At 43.6% G+C, this 23,498-nt stretch overlaps 1 protein-coding gene across 2 annotated transcripts in view; it reads right to left on the reverse strand.

Annotated features, from left to right (window-relative positions):
* Positions 1-1,771: 1,771 nt before the first annotated feature.
* NKAIN1 (sodium/potassium transporting ATPase interacting 1) overlaps positions 1,772-23,498 on the reverse strand; it is a 495,005-nt gene continuing 473,278 nt past the window's right edge. The window contains exon 7 of one of the 2 annotated variants that reach the window (XM_086956847.1): positions 1,772-6,492. In XM_086956847.1, coding sequence (XP_086812973.1) covers positions 6,483-6,492 — 10 coding nt within the window. In that variant the 3' untranslated portion in view covers positions 1,772-6,482. The remainder of the gene's footprint in view (positions 6,493-23,498) is intronic. The other variant, XM_086956849.1, reaches the window with a different exon arrangement.

Raw genomic sequence — 23,498 nt, forward strand, 5'->3', positions numbered from 1 at the left:
TACCGGCCATTCTTGGATGGAGAATAAGAAAGTTCCAGGGTTTTCTCACTGATTATTACAAATCGCTTAAACCCTTCACTAACACAGTGTGTTACACTCCTACACAGAGCAGTTATTTCCATATGAATAAAAGCTTAATCATGTTCCTGGCACATACATCATACTTACCACATATATTTTTGGGGATTCCTGTTGTGAAAAGTTACTGGAGAATGCTGTGACCTTCCAGTATCATCGTATTAATAAACTCATGTTGTATTTGATATTAATATGTCCAATGTTTGTCCACCGTGGGATAATGATAATCCCAAATGAGGTCTTGGACTATATCCATAGCCTGGTTGAGGACAAGAATTCAGCTATACAAATAATGCTAGATCTCTTTGTGGCTTTTTTGAAATAGCGGGTGTTTTGTATCTCTTGAAAGTGACTGTTGTAATTCCTATTAAAAAAATCCAAGTGTCTAAAGTGCAAACTTCCATTTTGGCTCATATTTCCCTAACATGTGGAATTCACCATGAATCGCCCCATTGCCTGGCCTATTTAAGATTTATATGAAACATAACCTATGGTATAGAGCATAACCATACTGTCTTTAAAGGCGGAGGCTCCCAATTTCACTGATCCTAACAATGAGACCTAGCTGTCACACATTTGGTTACTTTTCAACATGTCACACAGTCATTGATTCTTGGACCTAGGCCTGTTGTAACAAACAAGTTAATCTGAACTGATTACCCTAGATCTTTTGCCAATTAGGGCATCATTACGATGTCAGTCGGAGTTGCTCCTGAACGACATTGCCGCGGTCTCGGAACCGGCCGACCTCTGGTCGGTGATCCCAACAACACAATTACGATGCGACCGCATATTGTGTGACCGCATATTGTTTTCTCTATGGGAGCATGTGCTCTGGTCGAAACCAGCGGTCGAAAGTGAAACTGAATATGTTGGTTGGACCGCTGGTCGGATGCTTTCCGACCAACTTCAAAATGAGGGCCTGAATCCAGATAGCCCATACATGTAATATTCTCAGAGCCTAATGAGAAGAAAACCTGCCGTAGCTAAAAAAAAATGATGAAGTGGGGATATTTGTATGTATTAACCCTCCAAGCTCAGCTGAACAATGGATATGATTGTGAATGTCCTGAGCGGCCATCCTTGGACCAATTGTTAACTAATGATTGGATTGTGCCAATCCTCTCTAGGGGGTAATAAATAAAACAAGCAGTCAAGCTGCAGAAGGTAAAGAGCTTTTTGTGTGAACCTGGTCCAAGATCTGAGGAGAAGAAACCAATGAAAAGAAAACTTTAGGGGCTTCCACTGCCTCACGCTGGAGGCCCTCGCAAAAATATTATTTTTAAAATCACGTCAAGGAGCAGCTCCTTTTCATCTTAGACACAATGGTCTGCAGCGCCTTTGTGTTCACACTCCATTCTGATCAGAGTGCAAGGAGTTTACACGCTGATGTGCCGAGTTCTCTTTACATTAAGTTGCGAACCAAAGCTTCTTTAATCTTAGTTAGAACTAGTCGTTCAACTTTCCATTTTAACTACTCTCCCTTGAAGATGAGGCGACATCCAGCAAAACACCTTTAGCGATGGCTTTGTTCCATTGATGTTATTGGAGTGTTCTTCTACTTTAAATTGCAATTAATGTAACTTGTTTGTCTTCTTTTGGGTTGGTGCATTTGTGTAGTGTTCAAAGAAGATCACATGAAAGAAGTCCACGATTAGTCACACAACACAAATCAATGAGTCAAACAAATGTGTGTTTTATGTCAAAAACAGTTTAATTAAACATTAGAGCAGTTTTGCTGACACACAAGAGATTGTTTGTGATCTATCGTTGGGAAACCCAACGTCTATTTGTTTTACCCTAAAATCATAGGTTTAGGTTAACCACTGTACAAAATAAAGCAGAAGATGGCAAATGTTTGCTGTACTGAAATTGGCACATTAAGAAGTGGGGTGAGTGAATAAATAAGGCAATATGACCATGCAGGAAGATTTTACTTTACGACAAGGCAGGAATAATCAAGTTTCAATCACCAATCTCCAAGCCCCACTAGAACAAAAGGAAAATCATGTTCACCGGCTTTAATGTAGCTACCTACATTATCTACTTAACACAAACCCACACCTGTCCGGTAAGGCACTGTAGAAAAGTAGCTGCCATGAACCACCTATTGCGGCCGCCAAAATTCTAATAGAGGTATTCAACAATCACCATTGCTGCCTCTTGCATACTATCTACAGCTGCCACCCTTCTAGGTTCCTCTGGCACCATTTTAAATGAATGAGCTAGCATCCTACCAGCAGCTGCTGTCTACACAAATTAGTGATGAAGACAGCTACCCACATTAAAGTGGTAGTTGCTAATAACTCTCATGACAGCTTCCAACATGCTACTCACAGTGGCAACATTAGGCAGACAGTCACCAGTATTCTAGTTGCAGTTGGCAACATCCCATTAGTAGTTCCCAACATTGTGTTGGTAGTAGTCAATTTCCTACTTGCGGTTGTTAACATTCTATTAAAAGTTTGACAAAAAGAGGAAGATGAGAAAATACGGCTGAACAGGGAACAGTGTTCACAGACTATCTTAGTTCTTCTGAATTTCTCTGATTAATGCTGCCCTAGCTCTGTTTAATCTATTGTCAGGCAATGAGTGACACCAAGTTTCACAGAAAACAGATATAGTCAGTTGTGTCTGAGAAATATACAAACCGGTGGCAACTTCACAAACACTACTAATCACATTTTTCCCTATCATGTACGTTGTGTAGATATTATAAAATAGATAAACATAAGGACAGGGAGCAGCATCCAGTGTCTTAGGAGGAAAATTGTTGCCTGGCGTTGCAATGGTGGCATGAAGGTGTTAATTGGTCAGTAGAGCAATATGTGTATAGTCATTCTGCCTCCTCTGGAGTGAAGTAGGTAGATGGTCAATTGAAACTAGCAAAATAACTGAAGCTAAACAAAATCATTTTGGAAACAGTAGCAACACACAATCTGGTACATGCTAAACTAAGAGTGCATTTTCCCCAGCCTTTCCTCAGCAAAGGATCTTAGATAAATGATCCTGATTTAACACCATGTTTAACTACAAATATCACAAATTTTGTTCGGGTGTGGCCTTTGGCACTAGCTTTCAGCACAGGGTTGCATTTGAGGTGCACATGACCTGTGCGGTTGCCCTTTGCTGAACCCCGGTCTGTTGTACCATCATGAGATATCCTCTGCCGATTGCAGAACATCATTCCCTGCACCAATCCTTAATTAGTGCAAAGTATTTGGCAAGCAAGACTACTCAGTTCCTTACAAAGAGCCTGTGCAAAGGGTTGACCTTACCTGACAGAAGGCTAACAACACACCTCGGCTACACACTACAATCAGTAAATGCATCTAAGAATTTTACCAAGCACCTCACTAGGACATGCAAATGCTCAGCCTCCATATATACCATCATTTAGTGGTTTCTTTTTCTTTCACCAGTCACTTCTGGTGAATGCTGTCGTGAAGCCCTCTGCAAACCACATCACTGCCCAGCTCATAGCAGCTCACAGTGGTGACGAGGCTTGCGCCAAAATAAGTCCATCAGGACAATAAAGGTCCTTGCAGTTGGTTAATGGCTAACTCGGTCAATCTTTCACCAAGGCAGTCTGAAACTCACAATTCTCATTACCCCCTTATGCTCAGTGGAAATTTTACAATCTTCAAGGGGACCCTTCAGGAATTTCAGGTCTGTCTTGGTAGTGGTATCCAGTCACAGTGACAGGCACTTGTTTATTTTGTAACTACAACCACCATTGGTTTAGAGACAAGCTGTTTCTACCTCACCTGCAAAAGAGGCTGTCCTTTCAGCTGTTTTATGTCACATAATGCATACATGTGCCTGTCAATCACAACCAACTCACCTGCTCTCTAGCCCACATTTCACCAAGAACACATGCATGCAGTGCAACTAAGCGAAACAAGAACGCCTGTTGTTTTTGTGTGGCAAGGATGAAAGGGATATCCAGCTATCGATCCCGGTTCCTAACCTCACTCTGGTGAAGCTGTGGACTACAGTCAGCATACTGCCCATGATTGCATATCAAATAATACTGGTGAAGGTATTGGAATTAAAGAAAATAGATCACAGCGGAGAATAAATTGCAATTGAGTACATACCCAAAATATACATTTGGTCGCAAAGCAAAGGGCGGCTCTGACAAGTCCGAGTGTGGGCCACTTTTTGGGCTTAGTGGGTCTGTTTTGCTGTCTGGTGGGCTGGTTTGTGCCTGGTATTACCACAAACACAAATGCACATATTAGCCCACATCTTTGCTAAACACATATACATCTTGTCTTTACAAGTTCAAAACTGCCCTGGTTTGATAATGTGGGCTGCTTTTTTAGCTACCTGATTCGCTACCTGATTCAGAAGTGGGGGGCACTTTTATTTTGGTGTCTGGGCCTATTTTCTGCCCCAGTTCGACGCTGAGCACTGGTCAAAATGAAATACAGGTCGAAATCGCTGATAAGTCGAAATGGATCACAGGCTGAAATGGAGCATGTGTTATTTTGGAGCACAATTCCAAAAGGAGCATATGTTGCTCTGTCAAAGTCAGGAGTAAAATACATGTCAAAAGGTCGAGCAGGTTTAAATAGAGATCAAATGTAAAGTCTGAGCCAGGGGACAGGTTGAATAAGCAGATTGGTCAAAACTGAGGAAAGGTCAAAATGGATGACAGGCCAGCATGGATGAAAGGTCATTATGAGTGGCAGGCCAACGCAGATCACAATCAAATGGAGGACAGGTCAATGCAGTGTACAGGTTAAAATGATGAACAATTCATAATGGCTTTTGTTAAACAGTTGCAGAAACTAAGCAGTTAAAAAACAACAGGTCAAATTTCACGGCAGGTCTCACTCAGTTTTCAAAGCGAGAAAGAGAGATACGTGTTTTATTAAATATGGTTATCTGCTGATTTCTACTGTATTCTGTAAGTTAAGCTGGGACAGTGTCACTGAAATGTATACTTCCAGAGCTGAAAAAGATCCTCGTCCTAACTCTTGCTTGAAAGAAGGTAATATGGCGTTCTTGAGGTGTAGACTACCCTATCTTTTGAAATGTTACTATTTCTGAAATTAGCAGAATGGCCTAAAACTACTCAAACCAGTTCTCAAAATAGGAAGAATAGCTGAAGGGGTTCATTCTTTTTGAACTGCCACCATGACATGGACTTTAGTGCTCACTGGAACCAAATTATGACTGTTTGATGTACACAGCAAGGCTGGCGTGAGTCCCTGTGCTTTAGGGTACTGGGCACGATTGCTACACGACTGCATCATATTGTGACATTTGCCAGCCGATCTTGGTCCCAATGCAGAGTAACCTCTGTCAGCTCAGACACCCCATTATGTCAAATCTCTCAAACTCTCCGGTGTAAGACCTCGCAATTGTGTATCACATGACTGGGTCTGAGTGGTTGTAGCCACCTGCAGGGAGCGGCCATCATCCTTCGCCACCACGGTTTTCACTAATGCTGACGTAAAGGGTCATGCGTTAAAAGGACCTATTACTTCCCCGCAGATTTACCTCAGGACATTCTGAGACCGGTTTTCTTGCAATCCCATTCCAAAACCCTCGAATGTGGTGGATGAAATGAGGAGCAGAGGCCATTCTGGGAAACGTAAATATGACAGACTGCACCTTAGAGAAATTAAACTCATGCCAACAGGGCAAAATATGGTCATTTTACTTACACCATCATACCTCTTGTGTGTCTCTGTGAAAAATAAGGCAGTGATACGCAACATGGTTGTGGTACGAATCCCAGAAGGTGCACACATGAATCGAAAAACTGCACCTCACTCCTACGCCCATTCCTACCTCCACAATTGGAATATTGTTTGTTGATGTTTTGTAATTCAAATCGCACACAAAGTGTTTCATGTTATTTCCTTCCAAACCAGTCAGAGGCAATACTGGCGAGAGAAACAGACAGGTTTACAAACTCAAATACAAAATGTTATTCAGATATAGTCCATTGGCGATCTCTTCGGCATTCTTTATGCCGATAGGGCTTGGTTAATTAAAAAATACTTCTAAAATGTCAGAACAGCGTTAGTCGCTGCTGAGCGCACAATGGCCACAGTGTGGCAGTGTTGTACTTTCTTTCAAAAACGATTCAGGCCACAGTGTTGACTTGGTCCTCTGTTCTCCGATGCGAAAAATCACACCACTGTTTCCACTCAAAGCTCGCTGAATAAATAATAAAATAAAAAAAGTATAACAAGAAAATGTGACGTGGTCCTTCACTGCGCCTCGGCTGCTCAGGGCTCCTTGCAGAGTAGTTTCTGTGGGTTGTGTGGTTCTTCCTTTTAGTGACTCTTTGTTAGCAGTTCGCGCGCTGCAGACGGAACAAGACTTCGGCCCTCTGTTCGGGCAGCTCCAGCAGGACGGCTATATTTAGGCGAGAAGGACTTTCTTTATCCGGATCTTTAAAAAAATCAGGAAAGCAAAAGAAACAGTATTACATCTCACAACATTGAAAACATGACAACTAGGCTAGAAAGTGATGGCCTACATTTACTTTATTTTACAGTTTAGAATAGAAGGCGGTATTTTATTTTAGAGTTTTGTATAGGAATAAACTCGTACGTCATACTTCGATCCCACTGTCAAATTGTAGGAACCCTGCCACCTAGTGGTGGACCGGGAGAGCTTCATGCTGAGATTTGAATTGTTTTCTTGTGGCATTTGTATAGCGTTTTCTCAGTCCCGATGAAACCCTAATATACTTTTGGACAGTATCATGGTACAGCAGCGGTTAATATGTAAAAAAAATAAGTGCCGGGGCTCTCGTCGGGAGGCAGCTTGCATCTCTTATTAGCGCCCAGGGGCGTAGGAGACACTAAAATTCTGGGGGGGACAGGGACAACATTGTGGACTTTCCGTTGACCCTATACAAATCACCACCCGTTAAACAAATACAGTCGCATAGTTTTGAAGTGAAATATTGAGAAAAGCAGGCATGTAGTGACAGTTTGCATGTATGCTTTATTGTTATTTACGTTCACATAGTAATCAGACCAAATGTTAAAAAAACATGTATATGAATCTTGCATCTTCATGCACCAAGCAAAAAAGGTCACTGACTTCGGGTGAGGGCGTCATGTATGTAAGTGCATTATGGTTTGAAAAGTACCTGCTGATGCATTCCTGCAATTTTCAAGCAACAATAAAAATGTGAAGATAACTTTGGTGATTAATGATCTTTATTGAGAGAGATTAGAGGTCTGACTGCTGGAAGTTTTGACTCAAGGTAAGGTAGCCACAGTGGGGTAATATGCCCGCTACAAAGATCGTGTACCACGCAGATCACAAAATGCATATAATGTAAATAGGTCAGTGAGTTACTGGTTTTGGCTGAGAGATTCTTTTGCTATTTGCAGTTTATAAGTTAAAATCCTAACATTGAACAGTGAGCTATTAACCGTCATCAAAGAGCTGCATGAAAACTGCAAGGTATAGATTAGAATGTTATAATTCTTACCCAGTCTTTCATTATACTAAGGTTGGAAAATAGGTTCATTAGGATGGAAATCAATTCTGATTATTAAAGAGAACCCCCAACCATGGTGTTATGTTTTAAATGCTGGGTTTGTGCTTCTCTAGTGTTGCAAAGCCATCTGTGCCCTGGGCACTTCCCAACTTTTTGCTGACTTGTACTGGTGGTACCTCACTCTGACTGACCCTGGCCTCTGACTAACCAGGCCCAGGGCCAGTGCTATGTTGAAAGAGACACTTACAAATACAGTAAAAACACCTACATACACTAGGGTGCACTATGGGTAGGGTACCTCCATGATTGACATGACCTCTCCTACACGGCCCTAGTACATAATAGGGCATGGGAATTGAAACTACCTTAAAGTCCCTAGTATATATTTGGGCATAGTGGTTTAGAGGCCAGCATCCCTTCCTGCACTTGCATGTGTGCACTGCTGTAGCCTGAGGTCAGTTTAAAAGCAGGCCAGTGTTTGAGGACTGCTTTTAAAATGCAAATTGTGCCCAATCTTGACTTTTGGGTTTTGGGGCACTTACAAATTGATAACCTACAATGTTGGGGCATATTAGGTATCCCCAGGGTTTCCCCTAGGTGTCCCAGGGGTTAGAGGTCAGGTATCTACAAGGAAGACCCTTATAAAATGAGTGTTATATGCCCTGGGATCCTAATATAGTCAATGGTATTGGAAAAATTGGCCAGTTAATTTTTCCATTGCAGATCCCCAGCCCATAGGTTAATATTGCAAGAGGTTATTAACCCCTCCCCTCCTGGTGACGGAGCCGCTCCGTCATCAGCTGCGGTCGCGCTGTGCTGATGACGGAGCAGTTCCGTCACGGCCCACTCGGCACCCCTGCGCGGCGCGGATTCCGCGCCTGCGCTGAGCGTTCCATTAAGCGGGTGGGACCGTGACGGAACCGCTCCGTCATGAGCACAGTGTGACCGCAGCTGGTGACGGAGCGGTTCCGTCACGAGCATGGGCGCGCCGCGTGGCCCCCGCCCCCTTAGCGCTGCGGCGGAATAGCCGCCGCAGAGAAAGGGTTAATTAATAACTAGATAAAGGAAAGCCATACAACTAGGATCAAAAGACTCAGAAGAATGTTAATGATAAATGCAACAATGTGGTATTGTTGAATTTATTCTAAAATGTAGAGACAAAAAGTTATAAAAATTTCTTGCCTGCAAGCCACAAATCAGCCCTCTAGTGCCCTGCCTTGATTTGTCAGAGGTAAGTGGATTGGACTGGCTGTTTGAAGAGGTGATAAATGACCCCTAGAGTTAGGAGGACTGTCTGGGAGAAGAGGTGGCTGGGCATAGGAATGCTAGAGCCAGGGGGAGGGGTAGCAAACAACGCTCTTCAAGAGAAGGAGACAAACTGGAAAAATCACTTTCATTTACACCTCTCCCACAGCCAGATGGGGGGATTAAGGAGGAATTCCCAGATGTAAGGGGAGTGGACCTAGATAGATGAAGCCATCCTGTAGGCTGGTTTAGTTAGTTCTGCTCCCTCTGCTGGAAAACCAGCCATTATGAATTTTAGAGAAATTGTGCTCTATTTGGGAAAATAAGGCCACACTTTAGAGGATGTGGTCATACCCTGGAGCATTGCCCTGCACCTCATTGGACAGGAGTGTCCTCCTTCTTGACCCAGAGAACTTGGAATAAGTATCTGAAAGGGACAAAGCCTCTCAGATGAAGCTGCTTCAAACTTGGGAGAAGAAGGGTCCCTGCTGAGGAGTTTGATTTGAACCAACCAGGCCCTGGACTGAAGATTGTGACTGTTGCACAGTCTGGAATTACAGTCCTATGGACTACCTTGCTTCAAAAGGAATGAAGAGTGGTCTCCCTGCAAGATGAAGGTTAACAGAGCACACCTGGACCACAAAGAATCCACAGCCTGGAGAACTACCAGTGGATTTGAAGGGGTTTTGTCAAAGTGGATTGTGGTAACTGAAGTCCATTTCAAGGACCACCTTGGAGATTCCAGACCCTTGGAGTAAGTTTTTGACGCTGTGAGACCCTTTGGAAAAGTTCAGGAAGAAGTTCCAGAGGTTTGGAGCAACTTTGGTAAAAAGCTCCATAAGTGGACCAATTCACTCTGGCCAGCCAAGCCGACAACCATCAACCATGAGTTGACCTGCCGTCAAGGTTCCTCCTGCAGAAAAGCTCCATAGGTCCGACTTCCAGAGTTTGATCAGGCATAGGCGGAAACACAAGCTCGTGAACCCTCACTGAATCCGGCCTAGTGAAAAGCATTGAGGGACCCTGCAAGAAAAAGCTCTGCAAACATTTCTAATTCCGAACTTAGAAAAGGTGACCGGGGCCAAATATGAGAGCCAAGCCAACCACCATCAACTGTGTGCCAGCCTGCATCCCTAGCTCGTACCGCTGGAAAGCTCCGGTGGTTGGACTTCCATAAGTTTGACCGGGAGTTCGTTGCAAGGCAAGCCGGCGAACCCTCACCGAATCAGGGCTGGCTGAGAGCTTTGATGGACCCCGTGAAGAAAAGCTCCAGAAAAGTTACTAAGTCAGGAGGTAAAACCTGTGACCGAGACCTACCGCAAGGAGTAGCCCCGCAGGGCTTCATCGTGGTCGGTCTGAAACTTTGACTTTGAGCAGGTCCAGCGTGACCAGATGTACCAAAAGGGTATATACGTTTCTATGTGCTATATCGTGCAAAAGTTTATAAAAGTCATATTTCCGGTTCCCTACATTGGATTTTTTTTCATTTTAAAGAGAAAAATATTCTGTATTTTTATAAATTGGTGTTGGATTTTTATTGTGTGTTGTGTCTTAATTATTTACTGAATTGGTTGTTTTTAAATGCTTTACATACCAGCTCACAGCCAAGAATAATTTTTGAAGACCGGTACGGAGCTATATGTTGAGGTAGTGTCCTTATTGCCAGGGACAGATATACATTTGCCCCTACTATTAACCCACTTTCCAACATCCAGATAAAGCACTCTTAAACAATACTGTCTACAAGTATGGATGACATGTAACTCCTACACCCTGTAGTTTTATTTAACATTTCCTATACACAGATTTACACACCTATGATTAACTGCCTCTGTGTAGTGTGAATGATGTAAAGTGCTGACACCCTGCACTGGTATGAGTGGCGCTATATAACTAATTAAATGCATCTGAGAGTGGTTATGGAGACTTGAGCAGCACTATTAAAGGGTGGTAGTGAGGGAATTCATGGCGGAGCTGGGTTGTTGAATACCAAGGCTGTCTATCTGATTTCATCTCCTGCCTGCTTTATCCACCAACATACTCTCCCTCCACATTATCTCACTCTTCCAGGTTCTTTCTAATTTTTGCTTTCTCCTTTTTCTCTGTTTTCTCTTGTTCGGTTTTACAGTCTGATGGTTTAAATAATGTAACGGTCTCTAACAAAGAATACAGTTACTCCTCACCTTCAGACACCAACTTAAATTAAGCATCATTAGTTTGCAGCCCACAAAGGAAATGCCAGAGTGGCTATTCTGGCCCTTATTGCATTGTATATCCTTCTTGAAGAGCAGGTACACCTTTCTATCTCCTTTCTTCAAGACACAAGGATCCCAGCCTTCTCCGTTCCCCATGGAAGGGAGAAGTGTGTGTGGCGATCGGTCTCTCCGACTGCCAGGGAACCGCCCGCCATTGTAATATGGCGGGCAGTAATGCAGTCATCAATGGTAGTGGGACTGTCAACGACGCGGTGATGTGGCAGTCCCACCACCATTATAATCATCCCCTAAGTTTAATGTGCATGCACATCCAACATTACCAACCCCAGGTAAGTTGCACTACTGGTGCTGAAAAGTCCAATGGAGGTACCAATGGACGAGGTGGACTGGCCTCAAGGGTTTTGTGACCTCAGTGACAGAGTCACTGTCGCTCTAGTGTGTGCTTCTTCGTATGCCTCCTCGCAAGACTGGAGGTGAACTGCATGGATTGTGGTGGACCGGCCTTCAAGGTTAACTCACACTTGCCACCGTTAGGGTCCACCTGCTGGTGCTAAGACACCAGGGCTTCTAAGCTCTATCGGGCCTTCTAAGGTGTAGCATCGGAATGAGCTCTGTCAGGAGTGTGGTCTGGTGGACTGGTCATGAAGGCTGAAAATGGTACTCCAGTTCCAAATTTGGCAGCTCTGGCCAGAGTGCCACATCCTCTCCCCCACTGAGCACCATACTGCCCTACTGGGAGAAACTGGCACGGCCTTCAGCTACAACCCAATTGTGCTGAGACTCAATTCAAATTATGCATTGGACAAGAGTAAAATGCTGCCTGAAAAAAGTAACAAGACCCTGTAAAAAGCAAACACTGAATGCAAGGATGAGCAAAGCATGTGAAATGTAAGCAGGAAAAACAAGGTTACCTTAACAGTTTTAAACTCATTATTCAGAAATCAGTAAGTGATTTTGCCTGAAAAGTTCAGGACTTGACTACAGGATCAGGAAGGGACCTGTTTCAATGTCCATTGCTTATATCCTTACAAAATGTGAGCAGTTTAGTTTAAAAAAGACCAAATCCCTCAACACAGAGCTGCGGTACACATTTTATAGGGTAAAATAATTAAAACAGTTGAAAACGCTAATTTTAAACATTTTCCACTCCACCCCTCAACCAGGTATTGCAGTCCCTTTATGAACGGTGCACTGTGGGAAAACAATGTTGTTCAAAGAAAGAAGATAAAAAGAAAGTAGCGCTTCACTGGAAAACTCTGTAAAGCAGCACTAAGGTGCATGGGTGTAAATAACAATATAGCCTGTCTGCTGACCACTTTGTATTGATTTATTTGGTTGTTTAATCATTTTTCTCATTTTGATACTTTTTTTCTCTCTGTCCCGAGGTTGTACTTTGGAATAGAACCCTGTCAGCGGTAAGAAAATGAGGACATTTCCAGCCAAAGTGTTCTGCTCGTTTTTGGATCAATTTCACGGGGGAACAAATAAAGAAAAGGAGAGGCAAGAGAGAATATGTAACATATGTCTTTTGAAATCAGCACTTAAGGATAAGCAAGACAGAGACAGGAAGAGATGGAGGAATAAAGAGAGAGAGGGGGGGTGAGGAGGGAAGCTACCACAGGCAGAGCAGGAGAAGCGGACACTGTCCTTGCCTTCTCTGGGCATGATGGAAAAGAGACAAGTTTTTTTTCCTTCTCTGCCCTTCCCAGACTGGCCAAGCCTTACTGCAGAATAACAAAGGGCAGAGGGCGGGTGGCCTCCTTGACTGCAGGCAGGTGAGGTCAGAGGTCAAGTACAGGGCCATTAGGTAGCACTTTCGCGCGCTAATGGCCCTGTGAATAACAGAAGGGAGAGGGGAAATTCTTTTGTCCCCCCCACCCTTGTCCCCTGTGTCCCCCCACTCCCAAATCAGGGGGGGTATGTCCCCCACGCCCCCCACACTTCCTACGCCCATGTTAGCGCCTCCTAAACAGAACCAACTACTAACCATGAAAGTGGGGAGATGATGTGGCATAATGGCCAGAGCTGTCGACCTTGGAGCTGGGGAACTCGGTTTGAGTCTCGCGGTGGCTCAACATCCTGTGATTCTGGGCAAATTACTTAAATTCCCCTGCCTACCGTAAAAGAATGTGTCCTTAACTGGTGCTCATGAAAAGTGCTGGTGTTGTTGATTAAGTGCCGGTGTCGGCTCAAATTAAGCACTGTGGTTGAGTAAGACGCTACTCCATTTGTTGTGCATGATTGGTACAGTATTATTTTTAGTTTTAAATCTTTTTATTGAGAGAATATGACACATATATAAACAACACATGTCCATATGGCCCCAAACCTTTGTTACATTGCAAAGTAATAAGCTCAGGTAGTAAGATAAACAAAGCCATGTCACCCTACAGAGCCAGTAGCAGGAGTGGACGTATTGTGGATGCGAACAATCATTAACAAGAACAGAAAAAAACTGCTAAACCATAATCCCGCCTCACCCGCCCTCAACCCACCCGCCACCCCAGTTCCAGATCTACTACTCCCCTCTATCAAGGGTTCCATCCCACTAACTCGTCCCCGTCTGATCCACATCTGACAGGCGCAGCAAGCGCAGATAGCGAGGACAAGTAATCTCACGAAACTCTGAGGCTAGCAAAGACAAGAAGGGTTGCCACAGCTCAGAGTATTTAGCACCCTCCCCCGCCAATGTTAAGGAACAGTGTTATTTTTAGAGTGGCATAATTGCATAGCTACCAGTGTTTCAGATGGCCAAGTGTGACATTTCATATTTTCAGCATAATTATGAGTGACATTTCAACAACTATGAGTGACGCTTTCTTGCAAGCAATATCAAACAATGGAGAAGAGGGATACATATAAATATTAGAAATTACACTCATTTGAGCAACACAAAACTCCAAGATCTTAAAACTGCTGCAAAGCACCAGAAATGGAAGAGCACTAACCGGAGACAGACTGCGTGACTGCAGTTCTCAGCGTAGCTGCCAAGTTTTAAGGCACATTTTCACGAGTAAAAGAAAGTAAAGTCCATGAAAAGAGATAAATATCAGAAATGATCACTTTAAACAGTGAGAAGCTCTAAAACGGCCTTTAAAGTGCTGCAAACCACCTGATAAGGAGGCTTAATATACACTAAACTACTTGATGCTCTGTGCACTTGCTGGAGAAATCTCTGTTCAGTCTAACCACACGTCTGACTCATCATATAGCATGGAGAGTTAATATGTCCATTGCCAAGAGCAGCTTGTAACACACAGGTCACTGATTTGTACTTTATGTAGACAGCTCAGCTGGTTATTGCTTATGCTTGAGAGATCCTTTTGTTACCCACAGGATACAAGTTATACTTCTTAAATTATAGTTTAGTGAGTTACGAACTGGCACCAACAAGCTGCATGTGGACTGCAGTGCCTACGTTTGGAACCTTATTATTTTCTCTTCAGTTTTTACATGCTCTGTTATTATTTTTTTGGAGTAGTAAGACTTGTTAGTACTGTATAAATACTTATTTGTGAATTATTTATTAAGGCAGATTAAATGTGTGACCTTTTTACAATGCATGCATATCTCTTATGATGAACAAATTATGGAAATTCGTAAACCTGCCTCCTAATTATAGTTTAAGCACTTGTGTAGTGACAAGTTGAATTCATCCGACAGCATTAAGGTTTTACACTGCAGCTAGCCCCCAGGCAGGATGCCACTCGAACAAAAGCAATGTTGTTGGTCTGATGTATTGATACACCTGCCCGGGCTCGTGAACATTAGAACATTAGAACGTAATTACAATCCCACTACAACCTGCTAACAGCGCACGAGCGCGTACACACAAACACACACACACAAACTGGGGCCCAGGGTCAAACTTTAAAAAAAAACGTACTTGAAGTCTGTCTGGCTGGAGGACAAGAACTGTGTCACGCTGGTAGGTGTGAGTCTCTCGAGGGTTTTTGATGCTGCTGCAGTTGTCTCCAAACAATGATCCCTGAGCTCACTGCAGTCCTTCAGTCAACAATCAGTGGCTGGTCAATGGAACTGGGTCTTTTAGAGCATTGGGCAGCTCACCTGCCTGCACTGGACAGTCTATCTGTGCCCGACTCCCAATACACATACAGGGCAGCAGGGGAGTTGTTTTCACTCACTCTCCTCCGACGGGCGAGGAAAACATGATCTTGCCTTGGGCCAGAGTACGACCTCTTCTGCATTATTAAGCAGCACAGAGGTCCCGTGTTGATCACACATGGCACCACTGGTGGAGGTGGGCGCTGTAAGGAAAGCCAAAGCTGACTCCTGTCACTTCTGTGGCCAATCAGACACCAGCATGGTCTTAGAATGGGTGGCGCCTGACTGGACAACAACAGGCAAGGCGTGGCCTACATGTTCACATAAAGGCAGTCACTGTTGGGTGTTTACACCATGCTCTGAGAGAAACCACATGCAATTGGGCCCGCAGCACCTAAGGACAGTTGGAGCTTGCTGGCTTAATGGGTTGCGTTCTAATAAAGTGTTCGCTACTCAATTCACTGTGTTTGGAGTGGAATTTATTAGGAAGACAACACCAAATTTTGGCAATGAGCTAAACGAACACTGGATATGCATGTCACTGTTGGCTGGCTGAGGGGGTAAAGTATATGGTGAAAACGAATCAAGGTGGCAAAGGAAAAGAAGAGGTTTACACGTGGAGGAGTCAGTCAACACCGTACTCGCTGACTCACTCGACAGTCACAGCTGCCGCGGCACACAGCACACCGCGTGCATTGACTAGGCAAAGCAGCGTCAGGCTGAGGCACACACTTAAAGGTCACTGCAACCAGCCTCAGTAAGCCAGGGCAGAACTTCAGCTAGCCAACACTGGCAGGCAGCTGACTGACCAAATACTAAGCAAATTTGTAGATTAACACCCAGAGGTATTGTCTGAGACCCACTTACTTGCAAGGCGAGCCATGGCATTTCGGCTTATGGGCCAGCAGCCTCCCCAGAGTCCAGGCCTCAACTACTCCTTCGGCAAACGCTTCGCCTGGGCATTCGGGATCACTTAGGCTCCGCTACATCTGAGCTGAAGTGTGTTCTCTAGGCTCCACCGGCCACCACGGTCTGTGGGGTTGGGTCCGGTGTTCGCGAGGGGATCATTATTGACTTTAATTTACCGTTGTGCTGTGATGTGAGCAGCACTGCCATTGCTGCAGGCTAGCCAGCCTCCCACAAACTTTATCAAAACTGAAGCCAGCAGCAGGACGTGTCATCCCACGCTAACTAAAGTCACTGTGGAACTCTAACCTAAGTCGGCTGATGTCTCGGTAGACATTGGACACTACTTTGTGACGTCAGTTTGAATGTAATGCGGCGCCGCAGGAATCCTTCCAATTAATTGATACATAATAGCCAGTTAGCAGCTAGCTCAGCCAGCCCACAAGCCTATCGGGGGCTCATGCCATGCCGCGCTGCCACTCCAGCTTTAGTTTTAGTAAGCATAGCAGCGCCACAGCTTGACAGCAGAGGCAGGTGCTATGCCTATTATGCGTGACTTTGCATTTCAGTACAGTGATACAGACTATTACACTGAAAAGTGTTAGTCTAACGATGGATGCGTGATACTTGGCAGGGCTGCATGCAGGAACTGTGGTGGGTTTGTGAGTGAAGCTGTCCCAGAGGTGCTGTCCAGATCTCTTTCTTTGCAGAAAAAAGTGGCCATATCTCCAAAAAGAAAGCAGACTTCTTGGTAACGATGGAGGAAAGGATCCCCTATTTCTTTATGTTACCCAAGATTCATAAAAATAGACCCCCTCCCACAGGACGACCCATCGTCTCAGGGATCAACTCTCTTTAGAAACCACTTTCGAGTTCTGTGACTTGTTTCTAAAACCTCTGGTGCAGAACACCACCACCTACCTAAAAGACACAAAGACTCTATTGAATCTTATAAAACAAATCAATATGGAGGGAGACTACACATTTCTCGCGAGTCTTGACATTGAGAACCTGTACACGAGCATCCCCCAGGATGACACAATTGAGGTTATCAGTAGGGCCAAATGGGAATATCGGACCCCAAAAGCATTTATTATAGAATGCACCATACTAGCCCGCAAAGAAAACATTTTTGTATTTGGAGGTGACCTTTTCCTACAAATTAACAGGACCTCAATGGGCAGCACCTTTGCCCCCAGTGTGGCAGGACTTTATGTCTACGACTTTGAGAAGAAGTATATCCTCCACGCTGAGAACCCGTATGACAGTCATATGTCCTTCTGGAGAAGGTATATTGACAACGTCCTCCTGATTTGGGAAGGACCCAAAGATGAGCTCCAAGATTTTCTGGAGTGGATCAATGGACTAGACAGTAACCTAAAATTCACTAGCTCCATCGATGAGTATGAGATCTTCTTTTTGGAGATAACCATTACGAAGGAACATGGCAGCGTAGAAACAAGAACATACCACAAACCCACCTCCAAAAACATCTTACTAAAATTCGACAGCTTCCACCCTTGTGTCGTAAGAGAGAATTTGCCTTATGGCCAATTCTTCCGGCTAAGGAGGAATTGCAGTAAATTGAAGGATTTTCAAAAACGGGCAATGGAACTATCAAATAAACTGAAGACCAGAGGATACCCAGACAAAATACTTAAAACATGTAACCAACCACGATATGTTCTTCTAAACAATCCATGGCCCACTAATGAAAACCCTCTTATCTGTGTGACAACATTGAGTACTAGCTCTAACCAAGTTACTAAATCTATCAATAAACACTGGGGAACACTACAGACAGGGAACCTGAAGTGGAAAAAACCTTTGTTTTCTTTCAAGAGAGCAAAGAGCTTAAAAGACTCCCTCGTCTCCACCCACCCTAGAAAGGAGATCAAGGCTCAAACAAGCACATTTCTCAACTCATGGGGCCCCCAAATGTGACCGGGCATTTTCCCTGTGGGGATTGTAGAGTGTGTCACCTGACGCCCTAAAATAAAAGTTTGGATTTAGAACCCAATAAGACCTGGGTACTTTGAGCACACACTAATTGCAACTCAACTAATGTAGTGTACCTGATAACAAGCCCCTGAGAGATGATATACATTGGGATGACCACCAGAAAGGTTAAGCAACGAATCTGCGAGCACCGCAGTAACATTAGGTGTAAGAGAAACACCACTAAAATGACAGAGCATTTCCTACAAATAGGACACACTACTAATGACCTCAGATGGACAGTCATTGAACAAATCAGGACTAGTGGGAATGTACAAAAGACACTATTGGAAAAAGAACAAAGATGGATTTATAGACTTTCCACCCATAAACATGGCCTCAATGACAACATGCTGTGTAACACACTGAGTCAGAGATGATTCTTCGTGTAGTTAGGGCTTTTATATGTCCATGACTTGACCATACCTTCAACATGCCCCATTGGCTACTTCCTGTTGAGTTCATGTGGTTAGCAATAGCACATTAGCCCCTACGATTGGCCAATTACCACTCACTAGGCCACAATAACATATGTGTTTGAAAGATTCCCAAAAAGAAATCCCTCCTAGATCCTACATATAATAACTTTTCAGGTCACACCTCTAATTTGGAGATTCTCATTGAAGAGTTTCCTGAGGTAAATACAAAATCGAATTGAAAGAGGCCTGCACACTCACACTAAATATATCCAGAATACAGGTGGTCCCCTAAACGGCACTATGAGCAATTTTTCCGTAATTGACTTCCATATACACCTGAATCGCACTAAATAAAAATGAACTATAAGGAATAGACAAGACATATGTCTAAGATATTTTAATTTTACGAACTGAGAGCAACTTCCCTTAATTTTGCGGACTATGAGCAATTTTCCATAATTACCTTCCTTATGCGCCTGTATCCCACTAAATAAAAAGAAACTATAAGGGTTAGACAAGGCATGAGCCTAAGGTATTTTTATTCAGCACCCATAGAAGGAGTCTAGCACGATAAGGAGCAGAAATGGTTAACCGGTACATGAACCGGCATGACGCGCGGCTGTCGCCATGCCCCGACGTGATGGCGTTCACCTGTCGCCACGCCCACGCGTGATGACGGGTGCGGAAGCAGCCGGAGGGACCGGCTACTCAAATAGACCCATGCCGGCTACCTCTTTATCTCCGGGATCCTGAACCGGGACCAAGCAGGTGCCACAAGCTGGTGTTTCACCTTGATGAAGTAAGTGATAGGCATGGGCGATATTTGCGAGTATTAATTACCAGATGGGGTTGTTTCTTAAGGGCTCTAAAATTAAATTGTTTTTGTCTCCCCAGAGTGTGACAATAGGCAACGCCGCCCGGCTGGGTCCATGGGGTATCGCAAATTTACGATTCACGTATGCTTTGACTAATGTTTCTCCGCCATAATTTTTGAAGGATATCACTGGTTTTTAACCAGAAACATCACAACAGGGATAAACTAAAATTCCACGGTCGGTGGTAATTGTCAGATGAAGCTTCACCTCAATTATGGACGCGGTATAAAATCTAATGTCGGGTATATTTTCTCTTTCAAAAGAGGATGATTGAGCAATTGGTACTATAACTCCAGTGTATCAAAACCACACACTGATTGCCACAAGTGTGGTTACATAGATGGACTATGTTTTGCCCGCAACACACACTCGTTAGGTTACACAGGTGTAGGTTATGAATGCAGATCCTGTCATGTGGATCTTTTCCCTGCACCCGATGAACCTAGCTACGTGTTTACTACTGTGGAATGCATGATTGGCATGAATGTAGTATGCTTGATATCATGTTGTTTTCTCTTTCAGAACAAAGCGTTGATGAACTAACCGTAAGTTTTGCGGTCAATTGAATTACTTTATGAGTGCACCTTAGCGTTTGCACTCATATCTATATCTCACTGGTCCTGCAGAAAGCTATGCTAATACGCATCCAAAGGCTGAAACATGTAGACCATGTCACCATTTTTACAAACAGATGTCTGTGACCAAGAAAGTCACAATTGACATCTACCAATTTTACTTTTTACCTTGCCCTATAACCCCACTATTAAAACTATCTTGAGGAGTTACAGAGGCAATTTTAAAATCACTTGCACTTTTTCACTCACTCCAAAGAAAAAACCCTGCTTCGCTGTAATTCAGGTGTTGCAGCACACACGAGAGGCACTCAACACCTCGGGTGGGAACCCTATGATGAAGCATGCCACCAACTAGGTTGGTGGGTGAGGGTTCTTTTAAAAAGCATTGCTTTCCTTTTTCTTGACCACAGTAATCCTTCCTAGGAATTACTCCATCTTTGGTGTTGTTATTTTTCCTTTAGGGGAGCAGGAGTAACATCCAGTAGATCCTTTCTCTTTTTTTGTTAGGCTATACCAGATCTCTTACAGCAAACGTGTGTCTGTGCTTAAGCACTGGCCTAAAATGGAGAGATGTTGGTTAGACAGAGACATGTTTGCATATATCTATCATAGTTACCATACAAAATTTATTATGACGTTTGGGTAAGTTCACATGAACGCAATATTGGGCCCATCCAGAATCGGCGATGGCGCAACTCAGAAATTCAGCAGTACCATCTGTATATGGGAGTAAGGAGCCTCATCAGAAGTGGAAATGACACGCCCAAAGGAACGCCACAGATACCACAGCACATGGTTCTGTGAATCCAGCCAAAACCAGAGTTGGTATAACCCAAGGATAACCATGGACACACACGTTGTGGGTCTATGGGTTCCGCCATGAGAAGAGAGGTGAAACATGCCTGAGGGGCACATCTTGGGAGTCTACATAGGGTGCAGATAAATAGCATCCCTGTAGAAGGAAGTTGTAGTTATATTTATGTGGATGAGAGGTGGAGCAGGAGGGCCTAAAAAGAATGGTATAGGGTTGGAAAGGACAGAGGTTCTGGCCCTTTCCAGCTCCTACCAGACCCAGACAGGGAAGACAAAACAGGAGGATGCCTTTAACCTCTTTGTCTTTTACCTTGATACACAGGCTGGATCCACTGAAAAGGAGAGGTTAAAAATGGCCAGGGGACCAGGATGAGGAGGAGTGGCCTCATCAGGAGGTAAAATAAATGCCTCTGGGCAGATATCAGCAAAGCTGAAAACAGAGCCAGGAGGAATCAATAAACAGATCACTGCTACCACAACTCTGTCACGTTGTTGTGCTGCATTGCTATCCACCTCTTAGCTGTGCTAAGACTTGAATACATTCATTTTGGGCACAGAAACCGACATAGGTCCTGATTTAGAGCTTGGTGGACAGGGTTATACTCTGTCACAAACTTGAAATACAGCGAACAGGATATTCGTCACATTTGTGACGGAGTAACCCGGCTGCCAAACTCTAAATCAGGCCAAGAGTATCTAACGGCAGACCTTTCAAGAGCATCCATGTAATAGTTACATTGAGCTGAAGAGGGAACAGAAGGGAACTTTGGTTGGAGAAATTAGCTGATGTGAGAACAGAGGCCAACAGAATTGAAGATGTTATTATATGTTATGTATATTTGTATAGCGGATGGCGCGCCCAGGATGGTGTTCTAGCTTAAGCAGGAGCTGTAAGGGCCGAGTCAAGGTAAAAGTTAGATAAAGATGTCAGGTCTTAAGTTTCTTGTGGAATTCAATAACTGAGAAGGCAGCTATGATGCACAGGGACATGTCATTCCATGGCTTAGGAGTGAGGTAGGGGATGCCACGATGCCCGCAACTGGTTCTGCATATGTGGGGGCTCTGGGGTGAGAAGGATTCTGGTTCAGCGGAGATGTCTGATAGGTTTGTGGAAGCTTATACAGTTCTTGAGGTATGTGGGGCCAATGTTGTGTAAGGGTTTGTATGTGTACGTGAGGAGTTTGAAGAGTGCTTGTTTCTGGACTGAGAGACAGTGGAGCTCTTTAAGCTCTTTGAGGTGTGGGGATGACACTATGGGGTGGGAGGTGGAGGTTGAGGATGTTGTCTGTAACAATGTTTTAAGGTCGTGGGTAGAGAAGGTGAGGGAGCGCTTTAAATAAGTAATACTACGTGTAGGTATTTTCTTTCTTGAAGTAACTGCTTCCTGTTCAGACAAGACAGTACTATACCTCTGAAAGTAAAAGGAGGGTGCATGGCATAGCTATTGTGCCCAATTTCTGGCTACCAAACCAGAGTAGATACTTCTTGGTCTACAAACCAGTATTTTTCTCCACCCTACTATTACTACTGTTTGCCCAAAAGTTGTTCTGAGTTAGCCTCATGCTTCAGTTAGACGCCGGTCTCCTGCATTCACAATTCATTCCAGAGTTACTTTCTCATGCAACTACTAGTAATTCTGCCAATATAAGTCTTATTTCAACCTCCCTTTGCTTGGATAAGAATCTACAGAAATATACTGACCATGCTAGCTATATAAACCAACTTCAGTTATTCTTTATGCACTGTAGCCAAATATTTTCATGAAAGTATTAATATTTTACAATTTACAGCAGCTAGCATTCATGGGCATGTTCCATGTTTGGGTGTCAGTTCTTCACCGCCATGGGTGTTCACTGACTACAAGGCCTGAAGTGGCTAAAGTGACTTCGCACACATTTCACAGCCAATGGCAGCACACCTGACTCTTCAGTATCTAGGTCTTTGCTGCCCAGCGTCTAGGTGGAGTGAAAACAGCGTAAACTAAATAAAATAAGTAAACAGCGCTTTTAGAGTGCTATTTAGTCTTTGATCAAGCCCCCACCATCACGACTCCTGAGACAATGGGTAGCAAGGGTAGTGCCACGGGTACCAAATGGTGAGCTAGGGGCTGTAACTGCTACACCTGGTAAACTCTAATGAAATTCCATGTGTGATGTGGAGATAGCATGGACAATCCTTCTTGCATGCTCTGTGCAATACTGGTTGGTGTTTCAGGCGTTATGCCTATCAAGCATTTCAAAACCAAGAATATTTAATTTAATGTATCAATGAATACATTTTCAAAATCCTATGTGTTTCAGAGCGTGGGCATGAGGCATCACCTCTCAGACATCAATAGAGTTGTTTATTATATCAACATTGTTTTCCCCAAAAAACATAAAATGATGTGTGGAGGTAAATACCACATATATATTATAATAACTAAAGAAAAGTGCTTAAACTGCACCTTATTACTTATTTTTCCAAAACTTCCTCAAGTGAAGAATGCACGAATATCTGCTTAAAGGTCTCTGTGTTCTTTAAGTCCTATTAGGGGGATGCAACCTGTGCAGTGTGTTTGAAATATGTCATGTTAATTGACACATTAAGTAGAACATAACATTCTAAATCGTGCTAGAGCTACCGGCCCAACTTGTAGTAAATGCACATATCTGCCATTAATTGTGCAATAATTGAGTGCGAACCCCAAAACTACAAACAATTATATTAAATCCTGTTATGCTGAAAATAAAGTTCCATATCCAGTGTGGTGTGAAAGCTAATTTTCCACAAATAGCCCAGAGACATAACTGCTGCGTACAAGTAACTTGGACATGATTATGATGCTG

This window comes from Lissotriton vulgaris, chromosome 2_1 (assembly GCF_964263255.1).
Source record: "Lissotriton vulgaris chromosome 2_1, aLisVul1.2, whole genome shotgun sequence".
Taxonomy (NCBI): domain Eukaryota; kingdom Metazoa; phylum Chordata; class Amphibia; order Caudata; family Salamandridae; genus Lissotriton; species Lissotriton vulgaris.